The sequence below is a fragment of the Scyliorhinus torazame genome, chromosome 17 (assembly GCF_047496885.1).
Source record: "Scyliorhinus torazame isolate Kashiwa2021f chromosome 17, sScyTor2.1, whole genome shotgun sequence".
NCBI lineage: Eukaryota > Metazoa > Chordata > Chondrichthyes > Carcharhiniformes > Scyliorhinidae > Scyliorhinus > Scyliorhinus torazame.
Genome location: NC_092723.1, coordinates 161,219,314 through 161,239,103, shown reverse-complemented (window position 1 = coordinate 161,239,103; position 19,790 = coordinate 161,219,314). Strand labels below are relative to the sequence as shown.

At 49.2% G+C, this 19,790-nt stretch overlaps 1 protein-coding gene across 3 annotated transcripts in view; it reads right to left on the bottom strand.

Annotated features, from left to right (window-relative positions):
* Positions 1 to 1,118: 1,118 nt before the first annotated feature.
* Positions 1,119 to 19,790, bottom strand: part of rsph10b (radial spoke head 10 homolog B) — a 128,454-nt gene continuing 109,782 nt past the window's right edge. The window contains exons 18-19 of one of the 3 annotated variants that reach the window (XM_072481532.1): positions 3,491 to 3,764; positions 1,119 to 1,913 (exon numbers count right to left, since the gene is read on the bottom strand). In XM_072481532.1, the coding sequence (XP_072337633.1) occupies positions 1,727 to 1,913; positions 3,491 to 3,764 (461 nt within the window). In that variant the 3' untranslated portion in view covers positions 1,119 to 1,726. The remainder of the gene's footprint in view (positions 1,914 to 3,490; positions 3,765 to 19,790) is intronic. The other 2 variants (XM_072481530.1, XM_072481533.1) reach the window with 2 other exon arrangements.

The window sequence follows — 19,790 nt, the reverse complement described above, 5'->3', positions numbered from 1 at the left end:
TATCCATTTTGGTAGGAATAACAGCAAAAGGGATTATTATAAAATATTAAAACATGCTGCTGTGCAGAGAGACCTGGGTGTGCGAGTGCATGAGTCGCAAAAAGTTGGTTTACAGGTGCAACAGGTGATTAAGAAGGCAAATGGAATTGTGTCCTTTATTGCTAGAGGGATGGAGTTTAAGACTAGGGAGGTTATGCTGCAATTGTATAAGGTGTTAGTGAGGCTATACCTGGAGTATTGTGTTCAGTTTTGGTCTCCTTACTTGAGAAAGGATGTACTGGCACTGGAGGGTGTGCAGAGGAGATTCACTAGGTTAATCCCAGAGCTGAAGGGGTTTGATTACGAGGAGAGGTTGAGTAGACTGGGACTGTACTCGTTGGAATTTAGAAGGATGAGGGGGGATCTTATAGAAATATATAAAATTATGAAGAGAATAGATAGGATAGATGCGGGCAGGTTGTTTCCACTGGCGGGTGAAAGCAGAACTAGGGGGCATAGCCTCAAAATAAGGGGAAGTAGATTTAGGACTAAGTTTAGGAGGAACTTCTTCACCCAAAGGGTTGTGCATTTATGGAATTCCTTGCCCAGTGAAGCAGTAGAGGCTCCTTCATTAAATGTTTTTAAGATAAAGATAGATAGTTTTTTGAAGAATAAAGGAATTAAGGGTTATGGTGTTCGGGCCGGAAAGTGGAGCTGAGTCCACAAAGGATCAGCCATGATCTCATTGAATGGTGGAGCAGGCTCGAGGGGCAAGATGGCCTACTCCTGCTCCTAGTTCTTATGAATCATATGGATTCTAACAGAAGTAATTTTGAAAGACTAATCTGGGTTTCTGATGAGCTGTGGGTTCCTCCTGCTGTGGTTGTGCTTCTAGGCTGCAGGTAGTGCAGTGATGTGCGGTTAGTATTACAATGCACTGCCAATGGCTTCTTCGTATTAAGTACGCCCCTGCCTACATTTATCAGGAGTTTATAAGACGTTAAGGGTCACTGTTATAAAACTTTCCTGGGTGTAGGAGCCGGGGGAGGGGAGCATTTTCAAATTTTAACACCTCCAAAGCCCAATTTGCTTTGGGAAATGGAGGAGTGAGGGGAGATAATGACAATTTCAGTCAATGAACTACTTTTAGTTTGATATTTCTGTCATTCTTGAAACATTTATTTTGCAATAAATGAACATTTCAATAACAAACAACTTGTATTTATATAACGCTTTTAAATATAAACAAATGTTATCAAACAAATTCACACTGAGTCAAATAAGGAGATGTTAAGACAGGTAACCAAAAGTTTGGTCAAAGAGGTACGTTTTAAGATGTATCTTATAGGAGACAGCAATAGAGGCAGATGGATAGATTTAGTGAGGGAGTTTCATAGCTTACGGCCAAGACAGCTGAAGGCACGGCTGCCAATGGTGGAGAGATTAAAATTGGGGTTGCCCAAGAAGATAGGACTGTTGGAGCACTGATATCTCTGAGGGTTGTAGGGCGGGATGAGGTTGTAGAAATGGAGGGCATGAAGAGATTTGAGAACAAATAGTTATTGATCACAACTCACTAGATTTATGCTTAGAACTGCTGCAAAACAAATATAATTGTCTTTCTCCTCCGCCCAACATCTGATTTTACATTCCTTTAAAGTTAGAAAATGACCTGGTTCCATTTACTTGCTAAAATATAATCTCGCTGACAAATAGAATCTGTCCAGTTGATACAAGAGGATCTTGTTTAAAGGGACTTTTTCTTCTTTTTGGTTCCACTGGATTTTTTGTTTGGCCCCAAATGGATATTTTCTACAGCCACCTTTTGCATAGGATTAACAGATCTATCATCGTCTTCACTTTGTTCTCCAGCGGTAGGTACAATCAGAGTCAATTCAGTATCCTGTTCACGTTTGATGACATCTTCTTTCAATCTATAATCATATTAGAACACACGATTGGTTTGGGTGTCATTCAGGTACTTTAGATATCTATGGTGGGATTCTCCAATAATGGGGATATGCCCCACGCTTGCGAGAAAACGGGCGCGAATCACTCCAAACTATTTTCTAGAAAGTCCGGGGTAATTCTCCATTTTTAAGGGGGCTACCAGGGCCCTGTGGAGTAGTCCTTGCAACTCCGACTGCCGATACGGAGCCCTGCACTTCCGGCTGCGGGTCCGCGCATGCGCATGGCGGCCGCGCCGGCCTCGCGCGACATGGCGGACCCACACAGCGGGCCGGTGCCAAAGAAGTATGGCCCCTCCGCCCCCACATCGCGTTCGCCCGCCGATCGGTGGCCCCCGATCGCGGGCCTGGCCGTCGTGGAGGCCCCCCACCCCCCAGGACAGCCACCGTAGCCTCGACTCCGAGCTCCCACCGGGTGGAACCATACGTGAACCACTCCAGCGGGAACTCGGCCGGTCGTCCGCGGAGAATCACCGCGGGGGCCACTTTCAACGGCCCCCGACCGGTGCCGTGACGACCACACGTGCGCAACTGCCGGCGATTCTCCGGTCACTGGAGAATCGCAGGAAGGTGTCGCAGGTCTGACGCCCCATTCTCCGTCCCCGCGCCGGGTGCTATTGCGGCGCGGAGGCTCAGAGAATCTCGGCCCTAATGTCCAAATGCCAATATGCAACATCTTAAACTTATTGACTTAATGAACCATCATCAATGTTGTATTAGTAGAGGCCTTGAGTACAAGAGCCAGAGATAATGATAATTTATACAGAGCATTGGTTAGACTACAATTAAAGGATTGTGCGCAGGTTCAGGCAGCCATATTATGGAAAATACTTTTTTTAACATAAATTTAGAGATCACCATTATTTTTTTCCAATTTAGGGGCAATTTAGTCTGGCCAATCCACCTTACCTGCACATCTTTGTGTTGTGAGAGTGATATCGACACAGACATGGGGAGAATGTGCAAACTCCACACAGACAGTGACCCAGGGCCGGGATCGAACCCGGGTCCTCAGCGCCGTAGGCAGCAATGCTAATCACTCCGCCACTGTGCTGCCCAAAAAGGACTTTAAAGCCAGAGAAAGCCTATAGTCCTGATCCATCGTGATGAAACCAGGCATGAAAATCTATAGTTAAGAGGAGAAACCTAAAATACTGGGGCTAGTCCCACCGGTGAGAGTGCATATATGACACTGGAGTCACTTTGTAGGTCCAGGCCAAGGTAGGGCAGTAGGTTCCCTGAAGGAAATCAGTTAACCAGCTGGGTTTTTACAAGAAACACCTTTTTGTGGTTATTTTTCTGGCACCAGCCCATAAGAATCCAGATTTATTGAATTGAGTTTCACACTTGGATTTGAACCCCAATGTGGAATTCAAATCCCACCAAGGTAAATTGTGAATTTGGTTCACCTGATAAAGGAGCTGCGCTCTGAAAGCTAGTGATTCCAAACAAACCTGTTGGACTTTAACCTGGTGTTGTAAGACTTCTTACTATAAGAGCCAGGATTAATCAATGATTTTCCTAGTAAACACAGCGATACAGACCTAGCTCTTGTTGCAGCCTTTATCAGAGCCTGGCGAGCCAGCTCATTCTGCCGCACCATGTCTCTCTTTGCCTCCACGTTTAGAACTTCAGCATGTTCATAGGCTGGAAACAGCCTCTTCATGAAGAAATAATAAACTTGATTCAACCAGAATTCCAATGCAGCCTCCGACTTGACTGTAGCCTTTTCTGTTAAAACATTTTCTGACGGCGCCTTTTCTGATGGCACCTTTTCTGACACCGCCTTTTCTGAGGGGGCCTTTTCTGCCAATTTATCTTAATAAAAGATAAAAAGAATAAAATAAAATATTTTTACAGCCAAGATCCAAAATGTATTTCTTTGATAAAAATGGATGCCTGGGAGAACATTTATTTTGTTAAGAGTTTCAAATGACAGAATCATGATAGAATATTTGATCAACTGGCATTACTTCGTTGAGATTTGTTGATTCCCGGTATTGTTGTCACTTATAATATTTAGTTTTAAACTTGCATGGAGTAATGCTCTGATTCTGGTTGCTTTTGAGCTGGCAGCAGGTGTGTTATGTGTAATGTTAGCAATCAAGAATTGTAAAGTTGCAAAGTCATTGGCGCAGGTTTATCAAGAAATAAAAGAATAAAAGAATGATTGATTCTATCCAGTGATTTTGCATAATTTGTTATTGGATTTTCTCCCTTCCATTCACCTGCCGAAGGCACTCCAAACTCACTATTGGAGGTGGGGGAAACATAAAATACTTCTGAAAGAGTAGTGAAAGTAGTAGTTCAATAGTACTCAGAACTTAAGAGTATTGCTAAAAAGACATGTACTATCAAAGCTTTTTGTCTTGCACTCATCAGGACAGCAATGCAAGACAAACCAACAGTAAAGGGGACAACAATTTATTCTGCACGAGAAGAGAGTGCTGTTTGGCTGGCAAAGTCCATCTCCAACAAGAGAGAATCTAACCATCGCCCATGACGTTCAATGGCATTATCATTGCGGGATTGCTCGCTATCAATATCCTTGGGGTTATCATTGACTGGAAATTGAACTGGACTAGCCATATAAATATAGTAGCTGCAAGAGCAAGTCAGAGGTTAGGAATCCTGCAGCGAGTAACTCACATCCTGACTCCCCAAAGCTTATCCACCATCTGCAAGGCACATGTCAGGATTGTGATAAAATACTCTTCACTTGCCTGGAGTGCAGCTCCATCAACCCTCGTGAAGCTCAACACCATGCAGAAAAGGCAGCCCGTTTGATTGGCACCCCTTCCACAAACATTCATGACCTCCACCATCGATGCACTGTGGCAGCAGTGTGTACCATCTACAAGATGCACTGCAGGAACTCACCAAGTCTCCTTAGCTAGCACCTTCCAAACCCATGATTGCTACTATCTAGAGAGGGAAGCAGATACAAGGGAACACCACCACCTGCAAGGTCCCCTCCAAGGTCACCTCAGCATCCTGACATGGAAATATATCACTGTACCTTCACTGTCACTAGATCAAAATCCTAGAACTCCCTCCCTTTTAAAAAAAAATGTATTTTATTACAAACATGTATCAAAACAGGTTACAACAAATAAAAACCCCTGGAAACATACTTCCCAGCAATCAACTATACAGTCTGTACAAATCTTTTCCCCTTTTTCACCCCCCCCCCCCCCGCGACGAACAACTCCTCAAACATGATCACAAACATCCCCCACCTTTTCTCAAGCCGCTCTGCCGAGCCCCTTAACTCATACTTTATCTTTTCTAACCGCAGGAAGTCGTACAGGTCACCCAACCAAGCCACTACACACGGTGGCGATGTAACCTACATTTCGTTTTGGACACTTAAGCCACTACACTCGGTGGTAATTCCAGCAAAATTCGCCGCCGTGCACTCAGAGAGGCAAAGGCCACGAGATCGGCCTTCCTCCTCTCCATGAGGTCTGATTTTTCTGAAACCCCAAATATAGCAATCAAAGGGTCCAGGTCCTCCACCTCCTCCACTATCCTGGCTAAGACCGCGAACACTCCTGCCCAGAATCTTCCCAATATTTCGCAACCCCAAAACATGTGCGCGTGATTCACTGGCCCCCGCCCACAACTCTCACACTCATCCTCTACCCCGTGGAAGAACCCACTCATTCTTGCCCGAGTCATATGCATCCTGGGCATCACCTTAAACTATCGGACTCATCTTTCCACAGGAAGAGGTCCCGTTTGCCCGAAGCAGGGCCTCAATCGATACCATCCAATTGATCTCCCCTCCCAACTCCCCTTCCCATTTCTCCTTGATCTTCACCACCTGTTTGCCTCCCTGCTCCCCTAGCCACTTGTATATATCCCCAATTCGTCCCTCCCCTTCCACATCCGGAAGCAGCAGTCACTCCAGCAGGGTGTATCCCGGCAACCTAGGGAACTCTCTCCAGACTTTTCACGCAAAGTCCCTAACCTGCAGATACCTTAACTCACTATATGGACTGCAGCAGTTCAAGAAGGCAGCTCACCACCATCTTCTGAAGGTCAACCAGGGGTGGACAATAATTGCTGACCTAGCCAATGATGCCACATCCCATGAATGGATAAAAGAAAGAGGACTCTGATTGGTAGAGGCATTAGCATGGAGAATGAAGCAGAAAACTGCTTTTTAAAAATGTTTTTATTAAGTTTTTCACATTTTGTGCAAAATGACCAAACATACAAACAAATACCGTTAAAAAAAACAAAACTCAACTCTTCCCCTGCTATCCACGCATACATGCTGGACATACTGCCCTCCACCAATCCCCCACAGAAGAGAATCCTCTCCAATAAGGAAGATGGCTGCACTGCCGGAAAAGCCGAAAAACACCTTTTAACAAGACTCCGCACCTGGAGGTACCTAAACATGTCCGAGTCCACCAGCCCAATCTACTCCTTCAGTTCATCCAAGCTGGCAAATCACCCCTCCAAAAATAGATCACCCGCACTCTCCAGCCCCCTCTCCTTTCATGCATAAAATGAGGCATCCAGCCTTGCCGGTTCAAATAGGTCGTTAGCACAAATGGGAGCTAGCCTTGAAGATGCCCACTAAATTAAAATGCTGGCAGAGTTGCCTCCATAGGGCAGCAGGGTGGCACAGTGGTTAGCACTGCTGCCTCACAGCGCCGGGACACAGGTTCAATTCCGGCGGTAAGTCACTATCTGTGTGGAGTTTGCACTTTCTCCCCGTGTCTCCGTTGGTTTCCTCCGGGTGTTCCGGTTTCCTCCCACAATCCAAAGATGTGCAGGTTTGGTGAACTGGCCGTGCTAAATTGCCCCTTAAGTGTCCAAAACGAAATGTAGGTTAGATTAAGGGGTTAATGGTACAGGGCGGGGAAGTGAGCTTGGGTGAAGTAATCTTTCAGAGGATCGGTGTAGACTCAATGGGCCGAATAGCCTCCTTCTGCACGTTAGGGCTTCTATGATATTTTTAACCGGGTTACCGTCACTGGAGTTGTTGATACTTTGCCGACGCCAATGGAAGTGGAACCATTGCCAGTGCCACCAAACCTGTGCCCCTATATGCTCCAACTCCATCTGAACACAGAGTGCCCCCAGGTCCATGCATCACCCTAACACCTTCTCAGCATTGGCCGCCCAATAATAATACAGCAAATTTGGCAACGCTAAGCCTGCCTGTCTCTCCCTCTAAAGCACCCCCCTTCCGATTCTCAGGGCCTTACCCACCCAAATAAAACCTGAAATAAGCCGCTCAACTCTTTGGAAAAATTACTCAGGCAGAAACACCAGGACACACTGAAATAAAAATAGAAATCTCGGCAAGATGTTCATCTTAACCGATTGGATCCGGTCCGCCAATGATTTTTTCTTTCTTAAATATTTTAATTCTCCTTTTTCACATTTTCTCCCAAATTTAAACCCAACAATCAACAATAATCAATTACTAATGCACTGTCATTCCCCATATCAATAGCAACAATCCCATCCTCCCACCAAACCCCCAAACATTAGCCCGCATGTTAACATAAACAAATAACAATAAGGAATCAGGAATCACCCATAGTCACCATTAGCACGTACAGTCCCCCTCCCCCCAACTCTCCCTACAGCCCCCCCCTAATGTTCGGTGAAATCCAATTCTCGAAAGTGCATAATGAATAACACCCGTGAATTGTAGAACCCATCCATCTTTCCCCTCAGTTCAACTTTGACCTTCTCAAGAGTCAAGAATTCCAGCAGGTCCCCCTGCCACGCCAGGGCACAGGGTGGAGAAGTTGATCTCCATCCCAACACGATCCGCCTTTGGGCAATCAACGAGGCAAAGGTTACAACATCTGCCTCCGCACCCGTTTCCAATCCCGGCTGGTCCGACACCCCGAATATGGCCTCCTGTGGGCCCGGGTCCAGTTTCACACGCACCACTTTAGAGATTGCCCTAAAAACCTCCTTCCAGTAATCCTCCAGCTTTGGACAGGACCAAAACACATGAAAGTGGTTTGCGGGGCCCCCCGCAACATTCACACACATCTTCTACCCCCTCAAAGAGCCAGCTCATCCTCGCCCTTGTAAGGTGTGCTCTATATATCACCTTCAGCTGTATCAGCTCCAACCTCACACACGAGGTAGAGGCTTTCACCCTCTGGAGCACCTCACACCAAAACCCTTCCTCCATACCCTCTCCCAACTCTTCTTCCCACTTTAACTTTGTCCCTTCCAGCGGTGCCTTCTCCTCTTCCAAAATAGCGCTGTAAACCGCCGATACTACCCCCTTCTCCAGTCCCCCTGTCGTCAGCACCTCCTCCAACAATGTGGCTGCTCTGTATCTCTTTTCTGGCAAAGTCTCGAACTTGTATGTATCTAAATATTTCCCCCTGCTCCAGCCCATACTGTGCTTCCAGTTCCTTCAATCCTGCAAACCAACCCCCAAGAAACAAATCTTTTAGTGTCCTAATTCCTTTCTCCTTCCATCTCCGAAAATTTCCATCCCACTTCCCTGGCTCAAATTTATGGTTCCCCCGAATCAGCATTTCCCTTGACCCTGCCCCCAACCCGTAGTGCTGGCGAAACTGCCTCAAATTCTCAACGAAGCTATCACTACCGGACTCCCTGAGTATTTCCCCAGGGCCATCGGGAGCGGCGCTATTGCTAGTGCCTTCAATCCCGACCCGCTGCACAAACTCTCCTCCATTCGGACCCACTGGGAATCAACCCCTCTGACCCAGCTCCATATCTTCTCCACATTCGCCGCCCAGTAATAATACATCAGGTTCAGAACACCCAAACCTCCTGCCTGCCTTCCTCTCTGTAGTAGCACCTTTCTAATTCTGGCCATCTTTCCTCCCCATATGAACAAAGAAATCCTTCCCTCAATCGCCCTAAAAAATGCCTTTGGTAGGAAAATTGGCAGGCATTGGAAAATAAATAGAAAACGCGGTTATACGTTCATTTTAACCGCCTTTACCCGACCCGCCAGTGACAGAGGAAGGCCATCCCACCTTGCCAGATCGGCTTTCACTCTCTCCACCAAACTAGTGATGTTGTACCTGCGAAGCCTCCCCCACTCCCAGGCACCCTCAGATACCTAAAATGAGTCCCTGCTCTACGGAATGGCAGCCCCCCCACCCCTGCCCCCACCCCCGGCCGAGACACCACAAAGTACTCACTCTTGTCCAGGTTCAACTTGTACCCCGAGAAAGACCCAAATACCCGCAGTAGCTCCAATATTCCTCCTATCGACGCACTCGGCTCCGACACATACAGCAGCAAGTCGGCTGCATATAAGGACACCCTATGCTCTATCCCCCCCCCGCACTATTCCTTTCCATGCTCCCGAACTTCTCAACGCGATGGCCAACGGCTCAATCGCAAGTGCAAACAGCAGGGGGGACATAGGACATCCCTGTCTTGTCCCACGGTGGAGAGAAAAGTATCTCGAACTGATATTATTTGTGCGGACACTTGCCTTCGGTTCCTTATATAATAGCTTTACCCAGTTCATAAACCTTGGTCAAATCCCAAACCGCTCCAGCACTGTCATCAGGTACCCCCATTCTACCCGATCAAACACCTTCTTGGCGTCCAATGCCACAACTACCTCTGTTTCCTTTCTTTCCGCCGGTGCCATAACAACGTTCAAAACCCTCTTAATGTTCGAAAACAGCTGCCTCCCTTTCACGAACCCAGTCTGATCCTCCCCTATCACCTTCGGAAGGCACTCCTCCAGCCTATCCGCCAGTACCTTCGCCAACACTTTTACGTCCACATTCAGAAGTGATATGGGCCGATACGACCCACATTCCGTCGGATCCTTATTTTTTTTTAGTAACAGGTAAATCGATGCCTGCCCTAAGGTTTGCGGCGACATCCCCTTCCCTATCGCCTCCTCAAACATCCCCACCATCAGGGGTGCCAACCTATCCTTAAATTTTTTATAATATTCCACCGGAAACCCATCCGGCCCTGCCACCTTCCCCGACTGCATCCTCCCAATCGCATCCTTTATCTCCTGCTCCACTATTGCTCCTTCTAATGTAGCCCTGTCCCCCTCCCTTAGCCTCGGGTACTCCCACCCATCTAGAAATTCCTGCATCTCACAGTCTCCCCTGAGTGGCTCTGACTTGTACAACCTCTCATAAAACTCCTCAAAAACCTTGTTAATCAGCACTGGGACCATCACCAACTTCCCTGCCCTATCCTTCACCTGAAGAATTTCCCTTGCCGCTGCCTCCCTCCGGAGCTGACCTGCCTTATCTCCATGTTCATAAACTGCACCCCTTGCTCGTCTCAGTTGGCGCATCGCCTTCCTGGTGGACAGTCGGTCGAAGCTCGCCTGTAGTTCCTTCCTCTTTTCCAGCTTCGCCGGGTCCCCATCCTCTGCATACCTCCTATCTACCTCCAACATCTCATCTATTACCCTCTGCCGCTCCAACCTCTCCTCTTTATCCACCCTGGCCTTAAACGAAATTACCTCACGTCTCACCACCGCCTTTAGAGCCTCCCAGACGACTGCCTTCGACACCTCACCCGTACAATTGAAACCTACATATTCCTTAATTACCTTTTCAATTTTCTCACAGAACACTTGGTTCCCCAAAAGCCCCACATCCAGTTTCCACCCCGGTCTCTGCGCTGCCCCCTTCTCCAGCACCATATCCACCCAATGTGGAGCGTGATCTGACACTGCAATTGCAGAGTATTCCGACCCCTTGTCACCGATCTGCCACCACCTTCTCCATCTGGAAGCGTACCCTTTTGCTGACCAGCACCGCTACCCCTTGAGCCCTTCCATCAAATCCGGAGTGAAACATTTGGCTAACCCAGCCCTTTTTAAGTCTCACCTGGTCCTTCATCCTCAAGTGAGTCTCCTGCAGCATTGCTACATTGGCTTTCAAACTTTTAAGATGTGCAAGCACCCTTGACCTCTTGACCGGACCTCCTAGCCCCCTCACGTTCCACGTGATTATCCTTTCTGGGGGTCTCTCACCCCCCCCCCCCACCTTTCTTATCCACCATCACCATACCCCCGGGCCCTGCCCCATAAGCCTGACCCGCCCCTGTCCATTGTTAACATCGAACCCCTTCCCCCCCTCCCAAGAACCCCCCCTTACAAAAACATCCCCCAACATCCATCCCTCCACCCCCTCTTGCTCGCCTCGTAGGCCCATTGAAGCCTGCTATCCAGGCTCCAACATTTGCAGTCCTCCTCTCACCTCACCCCCGTTCACTAACTGACTTTAGTTAGCTAGCACGGTTGGCTCCCCCCGCCAAGACCTCTCGCCCCCTTCCGCCCAGTCCCAGAGAAAGAAACACCAAAACAAACCCCTCCAATTCACTAATATAACATTTAACCGTCGCAACACAGAACGCCATTAACTTGAACTCTGTAACAATGCAAAGAGAAGTAAATTTCAATACAAATCAGTAAAAAGAAAGTTGTAACATTTGTACATTTTCCAGCCACTCAAACACAGTCCACGGTCTCTCTTCCAGTTCCGCTCTTCACATCTGTCCCAAGCCTTCTGCCCTCACGAACGCCTCAGCCGCCTCCGCTGTCTCAAAATAAAAGTCTTTGGCGTTATATGTTACTCTCAACTTCGCCGGGTACACCACACCAAATCGCACCCGCTTCTTGTACAAAGCCACCTTCACTCGCCCAAACGCCGCTCGTCTTTTTGCCAACTCCACCGTCCAGTCCTGGTAGATCCGAACCGCAGTACCATCCCACAGCACCTCACGCTCCTGCTTCGCCCAGCTTAATACTTTCTCCTTCATGCAAAACTTATGGAAGCAGATAATTACTGCCCTTGGCAGCTCGTTCACTTTGGGCTTCAGCCTTAATGACCGATGAGCTCGGTCTAGCTCGTACAGGGTGGGGCTCTCACCCTCCCCCATCAGCTCCGCCAACTTCTTAGCGAAGTATTGCGTTGGCCTTGGGCCCTCTGTCCCTTCGGGCTAGCCCACAATTCTCAAATTGTGCCGCCTTGAGTGGTTTTCCAAGTCTTCCAGCTTTGCTCGGAGTCCTCTGTTAACCTCCACCACCCTCCGCAACTTGTCCCCCATCGAGGTGACCTGGTCGCTGTATCGTGTCACGGCCTCCTCCACCTCCTTCATCTTCTCGCCTTGCTCTCTCACCTCGGCCGATACCTTTGCCACCTCCATCCTCATCGGGCCGATTGCCTCCTCCAACAATGACCTCAACACGACCGCCATCTCTTTCCTCAGGACCTCCATGTGCCTCACCAAACGCTGTTCCAGCTCCACCACCATCACCTAGGTCATCTTCTCCAACGCAAGTAGTGCGGCCCCGCCTTGCAGTTTGGCTTCCGCCATCCTGTCAACACTTTTGCTCGTCTTCTCCTTCGGCGGCGAACCAGCGTTTCCTCCTTTCTTCAACGTTGCTTTTCGCATCCTTTAGCGGCTTATTGTTTTTTTATCTTCTTTCCTTTCTCCTCTCTTCCCCTCAGCCCGCCTGCCCTTCATAATCTGACATTCTTATTTTTTGAAAAAAAAACTTTTACCAAACTTCCTTAAATCTTTCTCCTCTGCATTCACCTGGGACCAGGCTTCAACCTTCTTTCTTCTTCCTAGGTGGGAGCCATCTGACGTGGAGCACCCTCCCTACATGGTGCCCTGGCCTCGGGCCTGCCGCCTCGGCCTCCTCGTAGCTCCGCCCCCGCTGCTCTGACCGGCCGGGCCCAGCGCCTCAGCCCCCACCGCCCGACACCCACGCGGGGTTCTTCGTCGGTTTTTAAACCAGCCCCGCTGGCTGCTCGTGGCAACCCCAAAGGCCGACGATAGTGGCACGTGAAGACTCGGGGATTTCCCCGAAATCGCCGCGAATCGCGGCCACCGGCGTGAGCTCTTGCCTACTACCTTTCTTAAACAGCGGTATCACGTTAGCTATTCTCCAGTCCTCTGGGATCTCACCTGTAGCCAATGAGGATACGAAGATGTCGTTAAAGCCCCAGCAATTTCCTCCCTTGCTTCCCTCAGTATTCTGGGGTAAGTCCCATCCGGTCCAGAAGACTTATCTACCTTAATGTCTTTTAAAACACCCAATACCTCCTCCTTTTCAATGTCAACATGACCCAGACAGTCCACACACCCTACCCAAGAATCATCTTCCACAAAGTCCTTGGGCTGGATTCTCTGCCCCGCCGCGCCACATTTATGCCCCGACCCGCCGGCGGGATTCTCTGTTACACCGGCCGGTCAATGGGGTTTCCCATTGTGGGGCAGACCCACGCCGTCGGGAAACCCCTGGGCGTCAGTAAAACGGAGAATCCCGCCGGGGGAGATTCACGCCCCTTTTCTTTGGTGATCGCTGAAGCAAAGTACTCATTTAGTACCTCGCCCATTTCCTCCGGCTCAAAACGTAGATTCCCCCCACTGTCCTGAAGTGGTCCAATCCTTTCCCCGGCCACCCACTTGCTTTTTACCCAGGAGGCGACGGTGCGGGAACTAGAAAAAGCGGCCACCTACCAGAGTGATTGGATCGCCTCACTTGAAACAGAAGTGGCAAGGTTAGTGGCAGCCCAGGAAGTGTTCAAGGGAAGGTGGAGGACCAGGAAAATAGGTCCTGCTGCCAGAACCTCAGGATTGTTGGGCTACTTGAGGGCAGGTTCTCGGAGGCCCAGAGATAGGATTGTTGAAGGAGAGGCAGAGACTACAGATAGAGTTTGGGCTGGTGTCCATGGGGAAAGCAATAGGGCAGTTGCGGAGGGCCAGAATGGCAGTGTATGAGTATGGAGAGTAGGATGCTGGCCCACCAACTTAGGAAACAGGATGCGGCAAGGGAGACTGGAAGAGCGAAGGACGGGATGGGAAGTGTGGTACTGGACCCGGTGGGGGTGAAAGGGATATTTGAGGAGTTTCAGAGGAAGCCATATGAATTGGAGCCCCCGGCCCAGGGGGAAGGGGAGGAGGAATGGCCAATTTTTGGACAGTTGGAGTTTCCCAAGATGGAGGAGGACCTGGTGGAGGGGCTGGAGGCACAATCAATGACCACTAAAGCGATGTTGTAGTCCAACTGAAGGCTTTAATAAGCTAGATGTTTCCCCCAGCAGCTCAGGTACAGAATGAAGGCTGCTGGGGCGGCACAGGCTCTTATACCCCGCCTAGCAGGGCGGAGCTACCATACAGCTTGACCAATAGGAAGCATATAATTTCTACCAATGGTGTTCCAGCATTACCAGGTACCATAATACCTCTACTACCACAGCCCCCATTTGGTTTGTGGGGAAGTGATGGAGAGTATGGGGGCGATGCAGGCAGGTAAGGCCCTGGGTCCAGATGGGTTCCTGGTGGATTTCTATATTTATTTTAATAAGAAGTGCGGTGGGGACCTGGGGCCTCTGCTGGTGAGGACGTATAATGAGGCTAGGGAAAGGGGGGGGAGCTCTCCCACACACTATCGCAGGCATCTCATCCCCGATACTGAAGAAAGATAAAGATCCGGAGCAGTGTGGGTCTTACTGTCCGATACTGTTACTAAATGTGGATGTCAAGTTACTGGTGAATGCGCTGGTCTCGCGTATTGAAGATTGTGTGATTGAGGGGATGATAGGTGAAGATCAGACAGGGTTTGTGAAGGGGAGTCAGTTGTCGGTGCATGTAAAGAGGTTAACTGAACGTGATTATGATGTCCCCGGAGGGGCAGGAAGTGGAGGTAGTAGTGGCAATGGATGCAGAGAAGGCTTTCAACCGGGTGGAGTGGGAGTATCTATAAGAGGTGTTGGGACGGTTCGGGTTTGGGCAGGGGTTTTGTGGATTGGGTCCGACAGCTGTATAGGGAGCCGGTAGCAACCGTGCGGACGAACCGGGTGAGTTTAGGGTATTTTGGTTTGTTGGGGGGGGGGGGGGTCAGAACCTCCCGATCTCCGTTCCAAAGTCATTTTTTAAGAAGGTTAACACATTGATTTTGGGGGTTGTGTGGGCGGGTAAAACCTGACAGGTCCAGAAGGTGCTGTTGGAGCAGGGGCGAAGGTTGTGGGGGGGGGCTGGCGTTGCTAAATATAATGAGTTATTACTGGGCAGCCAACATCACTATGGTGAGGAAGTGGTTAGTGCAGGAGGGGTTGGCGTGGGGGCAGGTGGAGGCGGCCTCTTATAAGGGAACGCGTTTAGGGGCATTTATGACGATGCCTCTGCCACTCTAGTCAGCCAGGTACTCCATGGTCGCGGCCTTCAGGGAATGGGGGCAGTGGCGGCAGCATCTGAGGCTGGAAGGTGCCTTGGCGTGGGCACCGATTTGTGACAAAGACAGGTTTGCACTGGGGGGGCTGGGTGTGAGGTTTCGGGATGGCGGCAGGCAGGGATTGAGCAGTTTGGGGACCTGTGTGTAGGGGGCAGCGTTGTGAGTTTAGAGGACCTGGAGGAGGAATACGAGTTGCCCAGTGGGAACGGGTTCAGATACTTATATACTTGGAGGCCGGGTTGTGGGAGGAGGGCCTGAGGAGGGCGAATGCGTCCTCGTCCTGGCAAGGCCTTATCTAGTTCAAAGTGGTTCACAGGGCGCATATGACGGTGGCTAGGATGAGTGGTTTCTTCGAGGGAGTAGAGGATATGTTAAGGGCAGCACGGTAGCATAGTGGTTAGCACAACTGCTTCACAGCTCCAGGGTCCCAGGTTCGATTCCCGGCTTGGGTCACTGTCTGTGCGGAGTCTGCACGTCCTCCCCGTGTGTGCGTGGGTTTCCTCCGGGTGCTCCGGTTTCCTCCCACAGTCCAAAGATGTGCAGGTTAGGTGGATTGGCCCTGTTCAATTGCCCTTAATGTCCAAAATTGCCCTTAGTGTCAGGTGGGGTTACTGGGTGATAGGGTGGAGGTGTGGGCTTGGGTAGGGTGCTCTTCCAAGAGCCGGTGCAGGCTCGATGGGCCGAATGGCCTCCTTCTGCACTGTAAATTCTATGAATCTATGTGTAGTGTTATGGGCGAGGCGTTTTCAGAACCCCAAAATGTATCATGGAGTATGTTTGACCAAATCCTTTCCTTAAATTTCTAAACCTTTGTCTGTAAGCTTCAGGCACTAGCTCATATGCACTTAAGATGGATTTCTTCACCTCCTCATACGTTCCAGATACTTCCTCCGGTAGTGATGCAAACACTTCACTAGCTCTACCTACCAGCTTTGTTTGAATCAGCAAAACCCACATGTCCTGTGGCCATTTCATTTGTTTCATTAATCTCAAATTAAATGAAAAAGGCTTCCACTTCCTTCTCGTCAAACCTTGGCAATGCTTGGACATATTTAAATAGATTCCCACCAAGCCTTCGACTATGACGCTCTTTCTCACTATCATCCAACTGTACGTTTCCCTTTACGTCTGCCAATTTTACCTGATTGTCATGTTTCATGGCCATTTTCTGAAGTTCAAACTCCCTCTCTTTATCTTTTTCCCTGATCTGTATCTCCCTTTCTTTTTCTTTTTGTTCTGCTAGGGCTATTCTTTCTTTTCTCCTTTCTTCTCTCTCCTTTTCTTTTTCCTCTCTCTCTCTTTCTTTTTCCGGGGCTGTTTAGCACAGGGCTAAATCGGTGGCTTTGAAAGCAGACCAAGGCAGGCCAGCAGCACGGTTCGATTCCCGTAACAGCCTCCCCGAACAGGCGCCGGAATGTGGCGACTAGGGGCTTTTCACAGTAACTTCATTTGAAGCCTACTTGTGACAATAAGCGATTTTCATTTCATTTCTCACTCTTTCTTTTTCCTCTCTCTCTCTTTCGCTTTCTTTTTCCTCTCTCTCACTCTCGTATTCAAGCCGCTTTAATTCTTTCTCATGTTCCATTTGTTTAATTTGCAACTGAATTTTTGCCATTTCCAATGAGTCAAACTCTATCTCAGGCAACTTTAAATGCTTAACCACCGCCATAATTAGCTCATCTTTTCGCATTTTGTCAGGTAATGTTAACTGCAATGTTCTTGCCAAATCTAACAGTCTGCTTTTCGTTTCCGTCCGTAAAGCACTACGTGTGACCCTCTCCACCCCCAAAAACGTCTGAGCCTCTGAAAGAGCCATTGTTCACAACACTAAAATACCACACCAGAAAAGCAACAATCCTTCACTGTCTTTAAGTTCACAAAAGCCAATCCAATAGATAGACTTTTATCCCGGACGAGCCCCCAAATGTTATGGGCGAGGCATTTTCAGAACCCCAAAATGTATCATGGAGTTCAACCAACCTCTCCCTTTAATGTATTTGTTGCATTTCCTAGCACACGGCTTTTTCCCTAGGTGTGGGATTACAATTATGGACGTGTGGGTTTTTAAACACAAAACACTGTTTATTCCATAAACTCAACTTAACATCTTAAATAAACATTGGATCTCTTAACACCCCTTACTTCAAAGATAACTCAGAAACCATTGCAACAGTAATAAATTCCTTAAAATGTTCCTTCCAACTTCCAAGAGACTTAACACCTTTAAACAAAATCATCTCAGGTTAAAGGTTTTACTATTATGAGTTTAAATCACCCAAATGATCCAGAGATGGTCTTTTATGGCAGAGATCCAGCTCACTGCAAAACACAGACACACACCCAGCTCTTTTCCTCCAAACTGCAAAACTAAACTGCAAAATGGCTGACCTGACCTCAGCTCCTCCCACTCTCTGACATCATTGTTTTCTTAAAGGTACATTGCTTAACATCCATGTCCTAAAGGTACTCTCACATGACAGTAGGCAATGCATTGGGAGGCCTGCAAACCATGTCCACATGTTCGGGGCATGGAGTCCACAGGGCGAGACAGGCCGATGTCTTGGCCTTTTCCTCCCTGATAGCCTGGAGATAGATTTTGCTTGGGTGGAGGGACTCCGAGCCATCAGAATGTGTGTGAGCGACCTGGCAGAATTCCTGAGGGTGGAATAAATTAAGTTTGTCTTGAACAGGGTGAGGAGCACGCGGTCCTGCAACTGGAAAGGGCGTACGATCCACATCTAGCAGGATATTGGGGCCGACCTGACCAAGTGCCGGGCCGAAATCAACGGGGCCAGGGTGGCTCTATTTAAGAACTGAATGCAGTTCGGAATGCTGTACCCTGGGTGACATACAACAACAAGGAGTATTATTTCAACACGCCAGGAGAAGCAGACAAAGTCATTTAGAAACATGAGCTGGGAAGACAGCATTAATAGACACACATGAGCCATTAAGAGGCAGGGGTCACAGGTGGGCATCCAGGGGGTGGATCAGGGAACAGGCAGGGGGTAAGGGTAGAAGGCTGGTTACAACAGTTCGCACATGGGGACGGCTGGAACAAAGAAGACAACATCTTGGATGGCCCCCACTGAAAGGGAAATACCAGCGTGCAGGGACACCTCCATGTGCTAAGTATGGCTTACCCTGCAGGAGGGTGGCGGGGGGCAGAAACCCCCAATCAGGAGAGTCACCTGGAATGTCAGGGGATTCAACGGCCCGGTGAAAAGATCGGAAAAGCCGTCAGAAAAGCCAACATACTCTTCCTCCAATCGAGAAGACATGCGGGCATTGTTTAGCACTTCTTTACAAAAATGTGAAGCTGGCTCAATGGTTACCGAGGGGGGGGTGAGGAGGTGAGTAGCCCTTTCCATTTACCAGCTTGCAGCTCAAGGGCATCAGAACTGCTGCCCCAGTGCTCGGGGAGGGGGTTTGAGGGGCTTTGCATCTGTAAGGCCTTCAAGCCATCTCTTAATATTGTGGAGACCCATAACAGGAGCAACCGCACTGCAGCATGTCTGTGCTACCAGACACTTCCAGGACAGAGCCATACTGCAGCTTATCACATGAAAGACAATTTCACCCCCTTTGACTGTGACTAGCCACTAGCTTCACAGCCGAAGGCTATTTCAAATGAGGAATTAGCCTTGTTGGTTGTGAGAGCACTTTGTGCTCCTGAACTCTCAAGTGCCTCCTTAAGGCACAGCTGCCATGTCAGAGAGGATGATTTGTGGACTGATGTCCTACAATCTTTGATGCATGAACAATGTGCTTGTACTCTAGGAGTGTCAGCACCATAGAGGCAGCTGCCAACAATCAAACACTAAAGAGCAGGGCTTCATCACTGAGGGTCCTCTCACGGCCAAAGGGTGGATGAACGTGTCTGGATGAACGGAGGGCAGCGAGCACGGCGTCCTGATGTTGCTGGCAGAGGGCTGGGGCCTAGTTGTTCCTGATGTGCCAGGGGTGAGTGTGCAGAGCAAGATTATCCAGGACAACTGGCTCGGTGGATGGCACGCTGAGAGAAGGCAGTACAGTCATGGTAAGGGTGGGGGAGGCCTGGGGGTTTGAGGGTCCCAAGATGGAAGCTCTAACTGAATGTCAGTCTCTCCTACTCCAATTCCTTCCAGGAGCAAAAATGTTTGCTGGCGGAGGCTGCCCTCACTGTGCTTGCAGAAGCCAAAGCAGGTTGACACCATAGAAGGCAGCAACCCCAAAACAGGCTGGAGGCAGCACCACATGCTGGAGGCCACCACACACTCTGAAGACCCGGCCGTTCATCAGGCTGAGGAGGAGGGCCAGAAGGGAAGGCCAGCAACAGGTGAAGGTGTACAGGCGTCATTGGTCCTTCCAGGAGCTGACAGACAGCATATATCGCAGAAGACTCAGTCTCAACAGGGAGACAGTGCAGCACCTGTGCCCCATCACATGGCACCCCATGGAGGAGGAGGAACCCACTCCCGGAGGCCTGCAACCCTAAACTTCTATGCCACTGGGTCATTCCAGGGCTCAAGCCGGGACATGTGTAGCATTTCCCAATTCTCAGCACACAGGTGCATCCAGGAGGTGACGGATGTTCTGTATGGTCGGGCATCAGGCTACATCACCTTCGACCTGGACCAGGCCCATCAAGATGCCCAGGCTGCAAG